The following is a 17,262-nucleotide window of genomic DNA, read 5'->3' on the forward strand; positions in this document are numbered from 1 at the left end:
TTAAGACCAATGGAAAAAAGGTTTATTTGATCTGGAACTGAAATTTTCTGTACTGCATAATCTAATTCAACCTATCTATATAGCTCATTTGAACAATTGAAACAAAGGGAGCACAGAATAAGAAAGAGGTCCTTTAATCCTGTATAGATTGTTGTAATGCCTGGAAACATCGTAGAGTATAAAGCAGATAATCAAAAGGTATTGGCGAAGTCCCCTGAGGGAGGGGAGAAAAAATATGGAACAATTAAACTGTACCATCAGGGAATCCCCTGATATTGTGTCAAACTTTAGGGACACCCAAAACAATAGGCCATTCCCTCGATCATGAGGCTTACTCCTGTGAAGCTTATATAGGTAGCAAAGAAGCTCAGATTACCTATAGGCATGCCTAAGAGTTACTTCTGGAGGACCTCTGTTGTTGCTCAGATATGGCCTCAGTCTCTCTAAGCCCAACTCTGCTAGTGAAATCATTGCCCTCCCCCCTACTTGGGACATGACATCCAGGGGTGAAAGTGTCCATGGAGGCATGGGAGATGACTCCCAGGGATGAGTCAGGCTGGGATCAACAAATCCATCCTGACCAAAAGGGGGGAAAGAAGTATAACTAATAAAGTATCAGTGGCTGGAAGAGTTCAAATAGAGTCAAGAGGCTACTCTAGAGGTCACACTTATACATGCTTCAGTTAGACATTGCTACCTATCATAGCTTGCCAAACCCCAACCAAAACCATTCCAGCAAATCCTAAAGAACACCTAAGGCAATATATAAGACAGTACAAGGTTTCCATGAACTAGGGTAACTTTCCAGAAACCTACAATCTCCACTTGGGTCACTGGACCAGATAAGTCCTGAAACCTAGAGGTTCCAGCCTCTCCATATCAGCTAGTTCCTTCTCCCTGGCCCATATTATTGACAGCCTCTTCCAACATGAAAAAGGTAGAATGGGCATAGCCCAAATACCTCTGAAGAGACAGATAGAAAGAGCAAAGGTGATGGTCGAATTTTATAGAAAAGGTAAGGTTTACCAAATGAATATGATTGCTGAATCATTAAATTGATATTTCTTTTAGTCTCCAGTATCTTAGAGCAGCTAAAATTAAAAACCTAAAATTATAGAATTGTAATCCATACCAAACTCTGAGACCTATTCTATAACTAATTGTGGTACTGTGCCTTGAAATTTATTGCTTTTTTGTCTATATGTTATTTTTTCACGAAGAAGAAAAAAAGTTGGAAAAAAATGAATCTAAACCTCCAAGTTACAAATAAATAAAATAATCGGAAAAAAAAGGAGTGGGGACAAGCAAATCAATAGGCAAAGCCCTCAGTCTTGGGGGTTGCACCTGTGAAACTTATTCCTGCAAAGGATGACTAAGCCTACTTAAAATTAGGCCTAAGAGTCACCCCCACAGAACCTCTTTTGTTGCTCAGATGTGGCCTCTCTTTCTAAACCAACTCAGCAAGTGAACTCACTGCCTTCCCTTCTGTGTGGGACATTACTCCCAGGGATGTAAACCTCCCTGGCAATGTGGGACTGAAATCCAAGGATGAGATGGGACCCAGCATCAAGGGATTGAGGAAACATTCTTGACCAAACGTGGGAAGAGAGAAATGAGACAAAATAAAGTGTCAGTGGCTGAGAGATTTCAGACTTGAGAGGTTATCCTGGAGGTTATTCTTATACATTATATAGATATCCCCTTTTAAGTTTATAGTGTATTGGAGTGCCTGGAGGGAAATACCTGAACTGTAGAGCTGTGTTCCAGTAGCCTTGTTTCTTGAAGATTGTATAATGATATAGCATTTACGGTGTGACTGTGTGATTGTGAAAACCTTGTGTCTGATGCTCCATTTAACTAGGGTGTGGACAGATGAGTAAAAAATATGGAAAAAAAATAAACAAATAATTGGAGGAACAAAGGTTAAAATTAATTGGGTAGATGGAAATACTAGTTGTCAATGAGAGGGAGAGTTGAGGGGTATGGGATGTATGAGTTTTTTCTCTTTTTATTTCTTCTGGGGTGATGCAGATGTTCAAAAAAATGATCATGGTGATAAACACACAACTATGTGATGATATTATGAGTCATTGATTGTATACCATGTATGTAATGTTTGTATGTTGTTTTATTAATAAAAATATATTTTAAAAAATGTAATGCCCATGGCGGGAGAAATGGCCAAGATACATTAAGCCTAAGAGTGGTGGAAAATGCTGCTCTAGAAAGTTGGGTCTGGTTGGGGAATGATTAAAATAAAGTGCAATGCAAATGAGAAATCATTTGGCTTATCTAGTATGCTTTTTGGAGGATGGAGAACTCCCAGAACAGTAATTTCAGAATTGGTGAATCTTCTGAGAACTTGTGTGCCACTCAGAACAGTAGCATATTCCCCTAAGCCATGTACACATACCTCGTGGGTGAACAGTTGGTACCCTCTGCCAGCGAATGGGAGGTCAGGGCCTCCGGCCTCTGTTTGCCCCTCAGACGCCACCACCTCCCCTCTTCTGCCGCATCTCTTCCCCTGCCTCCCTGTTGCCTTCAGTTTTCTCTCCTCTCCTACCAAAATGGAAATGCTCAAATGTGTGATTTTCTTAACGGACTTCAACTAGTTGTTTTATAGCGTTCTTTTCACTCATTTTAGAATGCTCTCAGGCTTCAGCAAGGTGTGGAGATGTGAGTGAGGATGGAGTGGACACGCTCCATGTGATGACATTTTCTAACTGCCTGCTGGGGGCAGGAGGGCAAGGTGGGGTGCTGCAGAGGGTGCTTTTCATCTCTTCTGTAAATATTTAAAAGCTGGTATTAATTACTTGCTGATGTAACTAAATCCAAATTGCAGCATGGTCTCCTGCAGTTTCACCACACACATCTGAGCTTTTAATAAACCTTTTCTACTTAAACATGTGTGTAGAGCAGACCTAAGACTCCCTCCAGCAGGAGAATGGAAACCTACCAGTGAGAAAGCAGTAGTACGGAAAAAGTTGGTACTTTATGCTATGTCAGCTCACTGGGAGTTTTAGAACCAGACCAGTGGAAACATATTCCCCAGTTGTGGGGTTTATATCATTTTCGTCTCTCTCTCTCCCCATACTGCCCCAATTATAATTGCGCTTCTGTGCTCAGAGGGAGAGTAGTAGCCTGGCTCATAAGGAAAAGAGTTTGTTTTGCCGGCTGGTCCTGGAAGGGAAGAGGGTAAGCTTTGACCAGAACAGGAGGGGCAGTTTCTCTTCCTCTTCCAGAGAGCCCTGGTTGGCTCTTTGGCCCTTCTCTGCACTGTGGGGTCATCGCCATGCCCCGTTGCTTGTTGTTTCACAGCCTCTCGCACCATCCTCTCCTTCCCTGTCCACCCTGTTTCAGGTCCCCAGCGCTCACTGTGCTGGGTAGCTTTATAGCCAGTTTCCCTGTTTCTGATATCTTCCTCTTCACCTCATTTTACCCTGGATTGTCTGTTCATCCTCTCTAGACATCAGTTTCTTCCTGCCATTCCACTGCTCCCTCACTTTTAGCAGATTCTCTTTAGCTACTAAATCCCTTTGCTCAAATGAAATCTCTCTCCGAACCCTGATACACATAAAAGCAGTTGAGCAGAATGGTTCTGAATATGCAGCCCAGGACCCTTCTGCCCTCTCTTCTCACACTCCCCACTCCACTCCTGGGGTTCTTTGGAAGCCAAAACGTACCTTGGAATACAGTTGAAATTTTATTTATCTGTTGAGGACCAGCTTACTATCACTAAATCCAAAAAGTGTCTTTGATCACACTAATTACAACTGGAGCCTCCTCTGTACTTCGAAGGTTCTTCCTGGCCATCTGGGTGATTGTGCAGTAGTTTTTCTTAGGTATGCTTGTGTCTTGCATCCTCGGTTGGAGGATCTGCTTCTTGTAGTAGGAAGGGGCTCACCCACTTCCTGCTGCCATAAGGGCAGAGCTTTGTCGTGCAGCTGTGAGGCAGCACTTGGTAGCCGCGAGCGGGCAGGTGGGGCTGTGCTCACAGCAGTGGCATTGCTGTGGGTACCCCCAGAGTACAGGAGCAGAATTTGTGGGCAAATTAAAAACTTTCCTTTGCTTTGCAGCATTGAAAACCCAACCTAGACACACTAAGCCTAGCCTTTTTTTTTTTTTAATTGTAGTAACATATGTAACCAAAGTTTCCCCTTTTGACCATTTTTAAGTGTATTCTTCGGTAGTATTAATTGAATTCTCAATGTTGTGCCACCATTCATTACCAAAGCTTTTTTGTCACCCCAATCAGAAACTCTGTACCCATTAAGTATTAACTTCCCATTCTCCCTCCCCCAACCTCTGGTATCCTCTAGCCTACTTTTGTCTCAATGAATTTGCCTAGTCTAAATATTTCATATAAGTGGAATCATATACCATTTATCCTTTTGTGTCTGGCTTATTTCACCCAGCATAATGTTTTCAGGGTTCATCCATGTTGTAGCATGTATCAGAACTTCATTCCTTTTTATGGCTGAATAATATTCCAGTGTATGGAAATACCATGTTTTGTTTATCCATTCATCGCTGATGGGCCCTTGGGTTGTTGAGTCCAGAGCTTTTGTGTCCCAAATTTCTTTTATAAACCTGCTTGCATTCTTGTTTACTAAGAAACTCCTTATCCTTGGCTCTACACTAACATCGTCTTTGCCTGCCCTGCAGAGCAGGCTCCCAAGAGAAGAGAAGTTGAGTGTGAACATTAGCAGACGGTACCAGAGCAGGCGGTTCTAATGCCACCTCCATGCAGAAGCATCTTGAGCAGTCCAGATGTTGATTTGCCTTTTAACCTTGCTAATGTAAGATGAGGATGGCCATAGACAACAAAAGAAGGGAAAGAGTCGAGTGAATTCCATCAAACCACAATTTGGCCACCTCTCTGTCTGCTGTCTTGCTAGAATGATTCTGATACTGGAAACTCAATTGTTTAGAGCCATCCATCCATCCATTTGCTGATCACAGTGACTTCTGTATCTGCCAGTGGGCAGGGCAGGGAGATTGAGGACCTTCTAGGCCCCTTCTTGCTGTTTTAAAGAATATCTGTACAAATATGCCAATTCCTAATTGTCCAAATTCCATCTTGAGCAAGGGACACCTGAAAGTTGAGTTGTATGAAAGTATTCTTATGGTATCCTTGGATCATGGGGCAGGTGTATAACCCTTACCTCCCCTTCAACCTGCAGAACTTAATAAAGGCCTGATTCTTACAGCCATAAACGAGGATCTAGACTACAAGAGTGGCTGTTTCCCTTAGTGTTTCAATTAAAGAGTAAAAACAGAAAGTGTTTTTTGTTGTTCTTATTTTGGTTTTTGTTTTACACTTAAATTTAGCAAAATTACCTGTTTGCAGATCAACAGAGGATAAAGGGTTTATATTGCCAGCAGAAACCAGGGATGTTTTATCTGGAAATAGAAGGCTTGGGAGGAAATGTGATTGCCGCCTTCAAGTTATTGAAAGTCCATCACGTGGAAAGGATTAAACTCACCTTGAATGACTGCAGAGGACAGAGTTAGGACCCAGATAGAAGGTATAGGAGGCAATGCCAGCCCAGGACAGGGAAAAAGTTTCCAACAACTAGAGAGGATTAGCAGTGGAGTAAGTTGCCATGCAAACCTAGTTGGCTCCCTGTGCGGGGGCGGGTGGGGGGGATGTGTACAATAGAGGCAGCCTGATGGTCTACCCCCGATGGGAATAGGGGCTCTCAATTAGATGGTACCAGGAGCCTCTGGCTATTAAAATATAGAGATTTTGGTCTGAAAGGAAGGAAGAGGTTAAAAGAAAAATAAATATTATTGTTTCTGAAGAAGTTATCATTATGTGGATGACTTGCTGCCACTGTTTGGGGGTAGAAATCTTGTGATCAGTTAACTGTTTGATTGAGTTATAGAAATTTCTGGTAATGCATGTCCTCTGATAAAGTGAATTGGTATTTAACCTATTTTTCTTTGTTTAGGGTTATCGGTTTCCTGGAAGCAATTGTTTGCATAAAATTCGGTCAAGATCTCTTCTCCAAGACCCAAATACTCTATGTTGTTCTGTGGCTTCTATGTGTGGTAAGTCATTACTTTTTTTTTTTTTATTTGGGTGCATGGGCCAGGAATCGAACCCAGGTCTCCTGCATGGCAGGTGTGCATTCTACTGCTGAACCACTGGTGCACCTGTCATTACTTTTTAACCCTGAACTGTGAGCTAAACTCCCATGTGCCTCTTTAAAAACTAAACAGAACAAAATAATCTCTCTTATGCACGTAGTTTCCTTAGCAGTTCATAGAAAGACATTCTACTTGTAATACTCCTGAGATTGACAACAGGCTGTTGCAGTCTAAAGTTCAAAAGTGAAACAAAGTCCTACATGGCCTCTGGAGCACGTTCCCTTGCAGGTTTCATTCTGAGGCTCCCAGCGGGTGTACCATAAGGGCATTGATTTAACTTCCAGGAATCCATCCCCATGTGCCAGGTATAAGGACCTCCATGATGGGGCAAGGGCAGTTACAGCACTCTTTCCTTCACCTCATCATCACGCCTTATGCATTTTAACATTGCATGTTATGGTGCAGGGTTTGCTATAGAAAATGATGTCCTGTAGTTCATAGGTAACATAAGACATTTCCAAAGGTAATCAGACTAGCAATTTCTGCCCTGTGGACCAACTTTATAACCCACCCGTGTGTAAGGTGAGCCTCCACCCTGAGTGGGATTTCCCTGCCAGCCTGGTCTCGGAGCTCTGGTCACAGTCAACAAGGAGCCCAGCACTACGGGGACTCTTTCCTCATCTTTAGAATGAAGTAAAGATCTTAGACCCAGCTTAAACATCTTATTTATGACCGCCCTTCTTAATTTAATTGTTGACTTACCTTAATTTAATATAACTTTAAATTATTTGGGAGAAAAGTTCTTATTTTACATTTAAGCTTAAGATTCTTCACTTTTCCTTCAATTGGACTCCAAAATTAACATGAGGGCTTTCATTTAATAATCATAGAAAATTTCAGACATATTCAAAAGTAGAGAAAATATGTACCCATCATCCAGTTTTAGCCATGATCACCTCTTGGCCAATTTCATCCCTTTATCTGCCCTCCCCACTGTTCCAACACTCGCTTATTTTGAAGCAGATCCACGTTTAATCTTTCAGATGAATCTCTAAAAGAAGATAAGAATACTTTTGTTGCTTGTTTAACACGACCACTTTCACAATTGAGAAAGAATTAACGGTAATTCCTTAGTATTATCAAAGATCTAATCAGTGTTCAGTTCACTAACTTTTATCTTACTTTTCATGTTTTTTTAACAGTTTTTTTGAATCATATTACTAATTGTGATTGGTGGCCATGCCATTTAAGTCTCTTTTAATCTGTAGATTTTCTTTCCATGTGTGTCTCTTGCTTGCAGTTTATTTGTTCAAGAACCCAGCTCTTTTGTTGTATAGATTTTCCCACAGTTTGAATGTTACTGATTGTATCCTGGACTGTAATTTGACATATTTCTTTGTCCTCTGAACTTCCTGTAAATTGGTAGTTGAATCTAGAGGCCTAATCAGAATCAGGTCTAATTTTGGAGGACAAAACTGAACTTCGTATTTTTAAAGTGCTTTTAATGCCTTTCACAGCATCTATTTTTAAGGTTACTTGTTAGAAATTCTAACTGTGCCAGGCCAACTTGAGCCATTGCTATCCTATTTCATCTTGAACAATAAAAGTGAATAATTATCTCCTTTGTATTTAAACTTCAGAATATTCAAATCAATTTTTTTCCTCCTCGTGAGACCAGAGATAGGGAACAGGTTCAGTGAGCATGTCAGATGTGCCCAGCAATTTTAACCATGCTTTCCTCTGATTCTTATGTGCACTTCAGGCCTGTAAACTGTAACATGACCTGACCCCAGTGGGGCAGAGGTGGGTGCTTTCCACTCCCTAGTACCAGACAACCACGAGAACCTCTGAGAGGGCCAGGCAGGGGGGCTCCTGGGACGGCAGATGGCTCTTCCCACAGCAGCTCATCACAAGCCCTAACCCCTCCCCCAGCTGCTGGCCCCCAGTGCCAGTGCAGAGGTTTTCACAGAAACCCACTTGCCCACCCACCTGTCTTGGGAGTATCAGTTGCAGAAGGTCTCCTCAGGCCACATGTCCAAGAAGCCTTCTCTTGTCACTCAGCCTGCAGAGACCCTTCCAGTCTCTCTCTTGGTTTTAGAGACTTTCTCCATTATTTATTTGACACAACCTTTGCCTCCTTATTGACTTTTTATTTGTCTTTGTGTCTGTGTGATTGTAACTTTATTGAGAGCATAGGTCATTTTTTAAAGCTCCCATCCATCTCTACTTCACTTAGCTTGGTACCTCGGAAGTCATTCATTCACATAACATCTACCACATGCTCAGCAATGGTGCACCTGGTACTGGAGCCACACAGGTAGATGATGGTGATGGCAATGATAAGATTTACTGATGTTCACTATGTACCAGACACCATTCTAAGCACTGTGCATAAATTACATATTTAATCCTTACACTTTGAGGGTAGGCACTTTATAATCCCACTTTTTATAGATGAGGAAACAGAGGCACAGAATGGTTAAGTAACTTGCCCAAGGTCACACAGCTCATATGTGGTAGAGCCAGGACTCCAAAGCATATGGCAGACAGGCTGGCTGCAGAGCTCAGGCTTTTCATCATGCCCTGCTGACCTCTCCCTTCAAGGATCACTGAATCCAGATGGGAATTAGACATGCAAACTAATTATGTTTATATGCAATAAATACTATAAAATATTTGTGTGCGTGGAGCCAAGGAGCACTATAGAGAGCATCAAATGAGCTGGGAGTTAGAGAAGGCTCTATGAAGGTAATATTCGAGAAGGATTTGGAAGGACTATAGTGAATGGCTTTACCACCTACTCAGGTGCCCCAGCTGAAAAGCTAGGAGCTGGCTTTTTTGTTCTCCATCACTCATCCAATCAACTGATCACCAAGTTCTATTAATTCAGCCATGTAATTCAACTCTTTCTCTCTGCTCCTACTGCCTCTTTAGCTGTCTAGACTCCCATTTTCTCATGATTTTCCCTTCGAATCAGTTCCCCATATTGCTGCCAAAGTGATCTGCCAGAATTCAGATCTGATTCTCTCATCCCCTGTTGAGGATCATTTCCTGTTGTTGCAGGAAAAAAAAAGCTGATACTGAAAAAGGTATCTCACAGAGGAACATTATGGAGGGCAGTCAGTCTAGAGGGGGACTCTAGTTTGTGCCACTGCTGGTGCTACTGACACATTGGGGGATATAGGAGTAGCCCATTGGTGGAGGAGATGAATTTGTTTCTGGAGGATTGGGGTTTGAGGAGACTTTAGAATTTACAGTGAGTTTCCTGTATCATTGGAAGTTCTGATCTGTCCTGTAACATTGGAAATGCTGGATTGGCACTAGAGATAAAGCTTTGGAGCTGTCAGGGTGTAGGGAATAGTGAAGGCCACGGGACAGGTGAGAGGTAGGGAAAACATCCGTGGGGAAAACAACCTGGCTGAGGGTGGAATTCTGTAGGGCAGGCGGCTGGAGAAGCCAATGCAAGGAGATAAAGCAGGAAGAGCCCCTGCAGGAGCTGCAGAGAACCCCGTGGGGTAGGACTTTGAAGAAAGGTGGATCCTTCCCCACCTCCATTGGCATTATCAGAGACTAACGGGATAGAACCTGGTGCCAAAAGAGGCCCTTGGAAGGGAGGATTAGGGTTCCCCACTGCCTTGCACATTTACCTGTTAAAGAAAAATGGAGGGGGGGGCCGCGGTGGCTCAGCGGGCAAAGTGCTTGCCTGCCATGCCGGAGGACCTCGGTTCGATTCCCGGCCCCAGCCCATGTAAAAAACAAACAAACAAACAAAATACAATAAAACAAGAAAATGTTTAAAGATGTTTCCCTTCCTTCCATCCTTCCTTCCTTCTCTCTGTCTTTCCTTCCCTTCCTCCCTCTCTCTTTAAAAAAAAAAAAGAAAAATGGAGTTAATGTCTGGGTGCCTTTTCATGTTTATGACTTTAATAAAGAGCAAGGTTGATCTCAAACTCAGGAGTGAGGTGAACACTATTCAGTAAGAGAGCATTCAGTTATGCAGTGCCTCCCACTCTACTCAGAGAAACAAAAGCCCCCTATTATTTCCCTTGCAGAGTGAGAGAACATATCTACCACTTGAGATGGGTGTAGGGCAAAGATGCCTTATGCTCATTAATAAGCCTCTCGTGCAGCAGTTGTCTGATCAGTCATCCTGTGTCTGAATGCTAGTTACCAGGCCGTGGAAGCTGGGGGTTGCCCACACTGCCACTGCCCTGTGCCCCTGGTGTGATTGCCTGGCTCACATCCTACAGAAAGTTTTCCTCTCTCTGCACCCCCACTCCCCCTTTCTTTAAACAAAATCTATATAATTGCTATTTTAAACCAAGGCCTTGACGTATATGCCTAGATTTCCACAGGTGTGATTGCAATCCCACAAATTAAAACCTTCTGTCTCCTGGGACAAGTGTAAGGCTTCTTTTACTCTTAGTTGAAGCTGTAAGGTCCTTTGTGGTGATTGTGATGATAAGCACCTGTCGCTCACCACTTGCCAGTGTTTGCCTAGCCCCTTTGCAGAGCCAGCTGTGCCTGCTACAGGAGAGAGTCCTGCTGCTGCCCATGCCTGTCCTTAAGAGCCCCATGGCTGCCCTCTGGTGGGCAAAATTTGCATTGACAGCCCTCCCAGCCATCAGTGCTCATTTGGTCTAATGAGGGCTATCTGGCCAACCTCCCTACTCCCACCTGCTAGCCATAGTTTTGGGTGGAAACCTACCCACCCCACGTCCCAGCCTATTAGGCCATTTGTATTTTGCTCTTTGTAAGGGGCCTAATATATACACAAGCTTACACATCTTCTCTAGCCTTACCCAATCTTCATGCCATAAAAATGGTACATTTAATGTTGGTGTATATTAGAAATCTGTGCAAGCACTAGCAAATGTTAAAGAGTAGAAGTTTTTCATTTTATAATTTTATATATTTACTCACTGCTGAGTTATAGAGTGTAAACTGCTGGCCCTGTTGTTCCCTGAAGTTTTTCTTTCACTAGGGATGGATGGATTGATGAATGGATGGATGGAAATATAAAGATACCTAGACATAAAATCCATGTTTGTTTATTTATATCTATAGCTACCTCCTACAACTTGCATCTGGGATATCAGGAGACCTGTGTTCAGGCACCACCTTTGCCACACACTAGCTGTTTGTTTGTCTTGAGAAGGCACCACTCTAAGCCTTGATTCCTCTTCCGTAAAATGAAAGGTTGAAATTGATGATCTCTGAGGTGATCCTTTTAAATTTAAGGTTATGATTCTTGTAAAGAATTCTTCCTGCAAGAGAAGAAAAGCTTCCACCTTGATTTCATACTGTCTCCACAGTTGGGGAAAGGTGACAGATCCACAACAGGAAATACAGCAGAAGAGAAGGAGGTTAGATAGCCAAGATGGTTCAGTGTAGAAGAATTCCTAAAGCAAGGAATGCTGGAGAAATTTCATGCTGGAATGGGTAGTCATTTGGTTTGGGGTTTGTTCACTTAAAATATGCAAGTGCTGGCTGAGATGTCCTCGCTCTGCTGACATGCTCTCTCCTCTCTAGAATCTTATATCTTCTTTTAAAAAGACCTGCCAAGCTGTTCAGGAAGCACATCCTGCCTCATCTAAAAGTGATCTTGCCTTCTGATAATAGAGTCACAAGTGGTAACTCTTGGTCTCAGAGACTCATCAGATCTTTTTTGCCACAAACTTTGGGGATGCTCACTCTGCTTAACTCTTGGGGTGTGATTTCTGCCATGTCCTGCCATTTTGAAACTAGATGTCCTAGGAGGGATGGCAGAACACAGCATGCCGTGTTGGGTGAGTCCCCACTGAAATGAAAAGTTGTTCTGGGAAACAACTTTTTCATGCAACATTTCTAAAATGATTTTTTTCTTAACTTTCTCTTCCAGGCCTTTACCACTTTCCTGTGTTTGTATGGCATGGTTTGGTACGCAGAACACTGTGGTCACCGAGAAAAGGTATAGAAGGAAAAACATAGATGGGCTTTATTTAAAATAATCATCTCTTGCTTGGACCTTTAACCTAGAGCGGATTTGTGTAAGTCTGTGGAGAAGTCAGCATTGTAAGAACTCCTTCACCCTTGCCATTGTAGAAATGTAACCATTTCAGTATCCCTCCTCTGTCAGTTGCTGTCCTTGCATGCAACTGCCTTATTCAGTAGGTCAGTATTTTTATCCTCCTTTTGAAGAGGTTTAAAACTTAACTATATGTGTTAAAAAAAAAAAAAAGTTGTGTGGAATGCACTGGACCAAAAATGCAGTTTTTGGAAGGTCCTGTCTTTTTTTTACATGGACAGGCTCTGGGAATCAAACCCAGGTCTCTGGCATGGCAGGCGAGAACTCTGCCACTGAGCCACCTCTGTAACACCCAAGGTGTTTCATTTTGTACAAACCTCTTCCTCTGTCTCAACCTGGGGCTCCCGTCTGAAAAAATGCACGCAGTGCTTATCCTACCTACCTCTGAGTAGTTGCAAGGATTAAAGTAAGGAATGGACATACATGGGATTAAAACACTGAAAATCTCACTGATGTCAGTATTTGGTCCTTTAGTCATACCTAGTTTAAGGAAGTAAAGGTACTTTCTAAAAGATTTATTCTGCATTCTCTGGATCACCCTCGGAAATAGAAGGACCCTTGATTTTATAGCTGGGGAACATAAGCACAAGGACGTTTGGTCACTCGCTAGTGATATTCCCCAGCCTGGGAGAGGCAGCCACAGAGGCTCAAATGCAGACATCCTCATTTTAATATATTTTGTTTATAATAGAAAAATATTTTATTTGTATTATTGTATGAAATGTTTACAATCATCTAGAATATATAGAGTTAAATTTTAACAGCAATTGTATATATATCACAAAACCATTTCCCTTACCAAAGATATAGCTTATAAAGCTCAAATAATTTTGTATTGTCCTGTTACAAGACGATAACTTTAATTAAACCAATTTATGAAGGACATTATTCTGCTTCATTAAAGTTATAAAATATTAGGTAAATACAGAGAAAACAATAAGTCTCTGAAATAGTCAGTATTCTTCCCCTCCAAACTGCATGAAAATGTGAATTTCTTCAATACCATGATTTTTTTTTTTGCTCTGCCACTACTTGAAGTTCTGTCACTAAGTCTGTCTCTCTCCCTAGACCTATTCAGAGTGTGAAGATGGCTCCTACAGTCCAGATATCTCCTGGCCTCATGGAAAGGGTGCAAAAGGTATCTTTTTCTTGTTGATTATTTAAAACTTTACTGGGCCTTCTACTTCCTTAGGCTCACTAAGGAGATTTGGAATTATTACTTATGCTCCGAATGTTGATAATGTACAATGGGCCTCAAACCTACTCATCACTTGTCTCCTGTTAATTAGTAAGAAGTATGTAAAAAGCCCTCAAGATCTGCCCAAGAAACTAGCTTTGTAAGAAGAGGCTACATGTACCGCTCTTTTTTCTGAGGCAGGAAAATATCACATGGCCAGCACCAATTCAAGCACCTTCATGGAATGCTCTTCATTTTGGATTTTTTTTTTTTTTTTTCGCATGGGCAGGCACCGGGAATCAAACCAGGTCTCCGGCATGGCAGGTGAGAACTCTGCCTGCTGAGCCACTGTGGCCCACCCACCTTTTTTTTTTTTTCCTTTTGGCTTTTATCATGGGTAAGAAAGGCTAGAAAGAATTATATACCAGGCAGAGAAGCTTTTCAAAAGAGGTGGATTAGTTTAATCACATTTACTCACACGGCAGACCAGCATACAAGGGACTTCTGTAGTGAAATACAGGAATCCTCCATCCTTCCTCTCTCCAGGGGGCATTCTGGAAAGATTTGGAGTCACCTGGTCATTTTAAGAATTGGGCTTGTGGAGTGATGGTGCTGAGAAGTCTCCATTGGGCAGTAATCCCTTGCCAATTCCTATGAGGTGATTGGAAGGCTTGACTGAGGGAAGTATGAATCTTTATTATTCTGTGGAGCTCACAGAATGGCTCAGAGAAGCAGAGCGGACCTAGGGAGGAGGAGAAAGCACCGCTGTCCCGGTTGCTCTTCTCAGTGCTCTGGGGCTGAAGCTTAGTAGAGTTCTCCCTGGGAAACGTGCACCCCTGCTGAGGGCCTGTCACCCTTCCTGAGGTGGTTCCTGTGGTCCAGGGAGTCGGCCCTGGACCTGCTTTGGTGTCCTGGTGGGGGGGGGGGCTGAGGAGTTGACCAGGGCCCCTTATTTAGAACTGTCCCCTTACAGAGCAATCCTTGGCATTTCTGCATTCTCCACTGGAAAGAATAAAAGAATTACATGGCCATAGAGATATATTTAAATAAGAAACAGAATAGTAAAAAAGAGAAAAAAAGGCTTCAGAGTGGTTAAAGAATCTCTTGAAATAAGCTAAATGCTGCCTACAGTGGCAACCAAAACACTGGAAAGTGTTTTTAACAGCTGTCTTAGATGGAGAGTTCCGGTGGGGCTGGACCTGAGGGCCCGCCCCCCCCCCCTCCTGGGGCAAAGGACCCTGTGGCTTAGCTGCTTGCCCTGGGGTTGGCCACAGCCTGAATCGTAGCCAACACAGTGCCAGAAAGTTCTGTTGGCCTCCCAGGCCTTTGCACACACGGCTCCCTCTGCCTGGAATGCTGCGCCCAGCCTTCCTCCCCTGCCTCCACCTGTGATTGCTCAGGACTCAGCAGGAGGGCTCCCCCCTCACAGACGCCTTTCTCTGGGCTTCCAGAGCACCAGCCAGTAATATGGTACAACAAACTATTTCACCTCTGACAGACTGTGAGCATCTTGAGGGCGTGTCTCCAACTTCATGTTGCTGGGTGGCATCAGGGATTCTCTGTCATGAGCAGCGGAGGCCTGATTTGTCCAGGTAGCCTCCAGCTCAGACAACAGAGGGCATGCATTATTTTTCATTTTATAAAGTCAAGAAACCCTTCCAATTTAGAGTCTAGAAACTGGTGTGTAGCCGATTAAGGGATGCAAACTTGGGTAGTGCATCCTTTGGATATAAGGGCTGAGGTTTAGGTTTTAATTGTCCCTCATTTGTGCTCTCAGTGTCATATGCACTTTCGCTCTTGGTCTTCATAGCCACCACCACACTCTGCCCCACTTCTTCCTACACAGTGTGGATGTAGAAATTCTTCAGAACCACCCAGACTTTCTGGGACCCATCACCTTCTAATTGAATCCTGGGGATTCTGTGTGTGCTGCCTTAATTTATTAATGAGGCCACTAGATGGAGTGCAAGTGTCAGGGGAAGAGCCTGTGCTCCTCCAGCAGGCTGGTCTGGAAAGGGAGGTTACCTAAGGCTGAGCCTTGGGAGCCAAGCAGCCCAACGTGACCGTGACCGTGTGTCCTGATTCCTTTGGCCAGGTTCTGAAGACAGCCCACCCAAGCATTCGGGCAACAACGAGAGCCATTCTTCGAGAAGAAGGAATCGACATTCCAAATCAAAAGTCACCAATGGCGTTGGAAAGAAATGAAAGACCCTGGTTAATCAAAGGAGATCCAGAGAGTGCCTAGAACTAAGAGGGAAATGGAACTCATTTGGGCCTCCCTGTTAGGAGGGTGAAAATGCACAGAACAAACCGAAAGAAGAGAGGAAACTTTGGGGGGCCACCATTTGAGAGTGTAAGTTGGGTTTCCCACAGATCTGGCCATATCAGGCAGACCACTGTCTTCAGCTCTTTGCCAATTTGGGGTCTCTTTTAACTTCAGCATTTGGCATGTGGTCACCGGTAGCGATTCAGTGTGTTTGAAGAAAAAGGTAGCTTTTTCCTCCCAGTTGCCAAGAGCAGCTTTGTGCTTGGGTATATTGTGGATGCATTTTAAATATCTTCATTCAGATGAGACAGTAACTGTACAGTTAATGGACTGGTCCCAGGTTTTATTTTTATGAATCTGCCTTTCCATTTAATTGATTGGAGTTCAAACTACTTTTCTTTTCTTTTTTTTTTTTAAATCGTTATTGTTGTTACTTGTTTTTAAGTTAGATGCTTAAAAGCCTTCAGAAGCCACTGCTAGAATTGAAACGGAGAGGGTTCCCCTCCCTTCTAGAGAAAAAAGGGAAGAGCTTTTGTGTTATTATTTAGCAGCCTCAGCACCCTTTCTAAAACCTTAAGCCACATAGTAGGGGTATAAGCCAGTCTAAGAAAAGGTTAATTTCCTGCGTGGGATCCTGGGTGCCAGAACTGATCCTTTCTTGTTCCATTCCAAATGTCATTTGTCCAGACTTATCCACAGTGCACAAAAGTGAGTCTTTCACAGGCAGTGAACACGGCGGCTTCTCCCCACAGCCAGGTGCCTTTTACAATTTGTTTGTTTTCCTTCCATGGTGTGTTGCTGACATTGTCTTCTAGTCACATGTGAGGTGCTGGTGAGTATTACCTTCCATCCGTGCCATGCTCTAGAACATTTACCCCGATAATTCACCACCACTGATGGATCCCTGTTTGAAATAAAATAATTCATGTTCAAGCTCATCCAAGGCCAGTCTCTGTGAAATGCTCATTTCCTTGTCTCTTACCAGTATTTTCCATTGTTTGTAAGTAATCACTGTATTTTTCAAGTAGCTTGAAGGGAACATAAATGTCTGTGTTTTATATAATAAGATTTTTTAAAAAGTACCTATTGTAGAGAGCCTATGGACACGTATGTCCCATTGCTTAACCTTTCCAAGAGCTCAAAAGGACATAAGCAACATAGTCATTGTTATTTGCTGGTTGTTTGATTGACTTGTAGATATAAACTCACTGAAAGCAATCCATTTGTTCCCTCATTTCACAAAGCCCTAAAGTTTCAAAGTCTTGTCCTCCTTTAAGGAAATCTTTAACCATAGAAGTGTCATATTTTTCTTTTTCTGCAAAGAAATTCAAGGATGAAGGGGTTAAATGAATCATGCAAAGCTGGAATCACTTCCTGTGCTCTGGGCCTCAGGGCCATCACCCAGTTCAGAGCCCTGCACATTCTGGCTCCCACCAGCCCCAAAGCACCAGCAGCTGCCAGGTTCACAGGACAACTAAGGGCATTGGTTGTGATGGGCCACAGCTCCGTGCTTCTCCTGCTGTCCAAGCAGAGTCAATCCCATGGACGTACTAAAGATAGGGAAAGATGGATATGTTTCTGAACCGACTTGCATCTTCACAACCCATCCAAGAACCCTTTTAAGACATGGGTACAATGCAGATGTCGCTTTATTTTGAA

General features: G+C 43.0%; 1 protein-coding gene across 1 annotated transcript in view; it reads left to right on the forward strand.

The window, feature by feature from the left end:
* The window catches only part of PTDSS1 (phosphatidylserine synthase 1), a 67,719-nt gene extending 51,178 nt beyond the window's left edge, over positions 1-16,541 (forward strand). Inside the window, exons 10-13 of the mRNA XM_077167276.1 lie at positions 5,955-6,054; positions 11,975-12,043; positions 13,229-13,298; positions 15,433-16,541. Of these exons, the coding sequence (XP_077023391.1) occupies positions 5,955-6,054; positions 11,975-12,043; positions 13,229-13,298; positions 15,433-15,542 (349 nt within the window). The 3' untranslated portion in view covers positions 15,543-16,541. The remainder of the gene's footprint in view (positions 1-5,954; positions 6,055-11,974; positions 12,044-13,228; positions 13,299-15,432) is intronic.
* Positions 16,542-17,262: the final 721 nt, after the last annotated feature.

Source organism: Tamandua tetradactyla, chromosome 6 (genome assembly GCF_023851605.1).
Source record: "Tamandua tetradactyla isolate mTamTet1 chromosome 6, mTamTet1.pri, whole genome shotgun sequence".
Classification (NCBI taxonomy): Eukaryota; Metazoa; Chordata; class Mammalia; order Pilosa; family Myrmecophagidae; genus Tamandua; species Tamandua tetradactyla.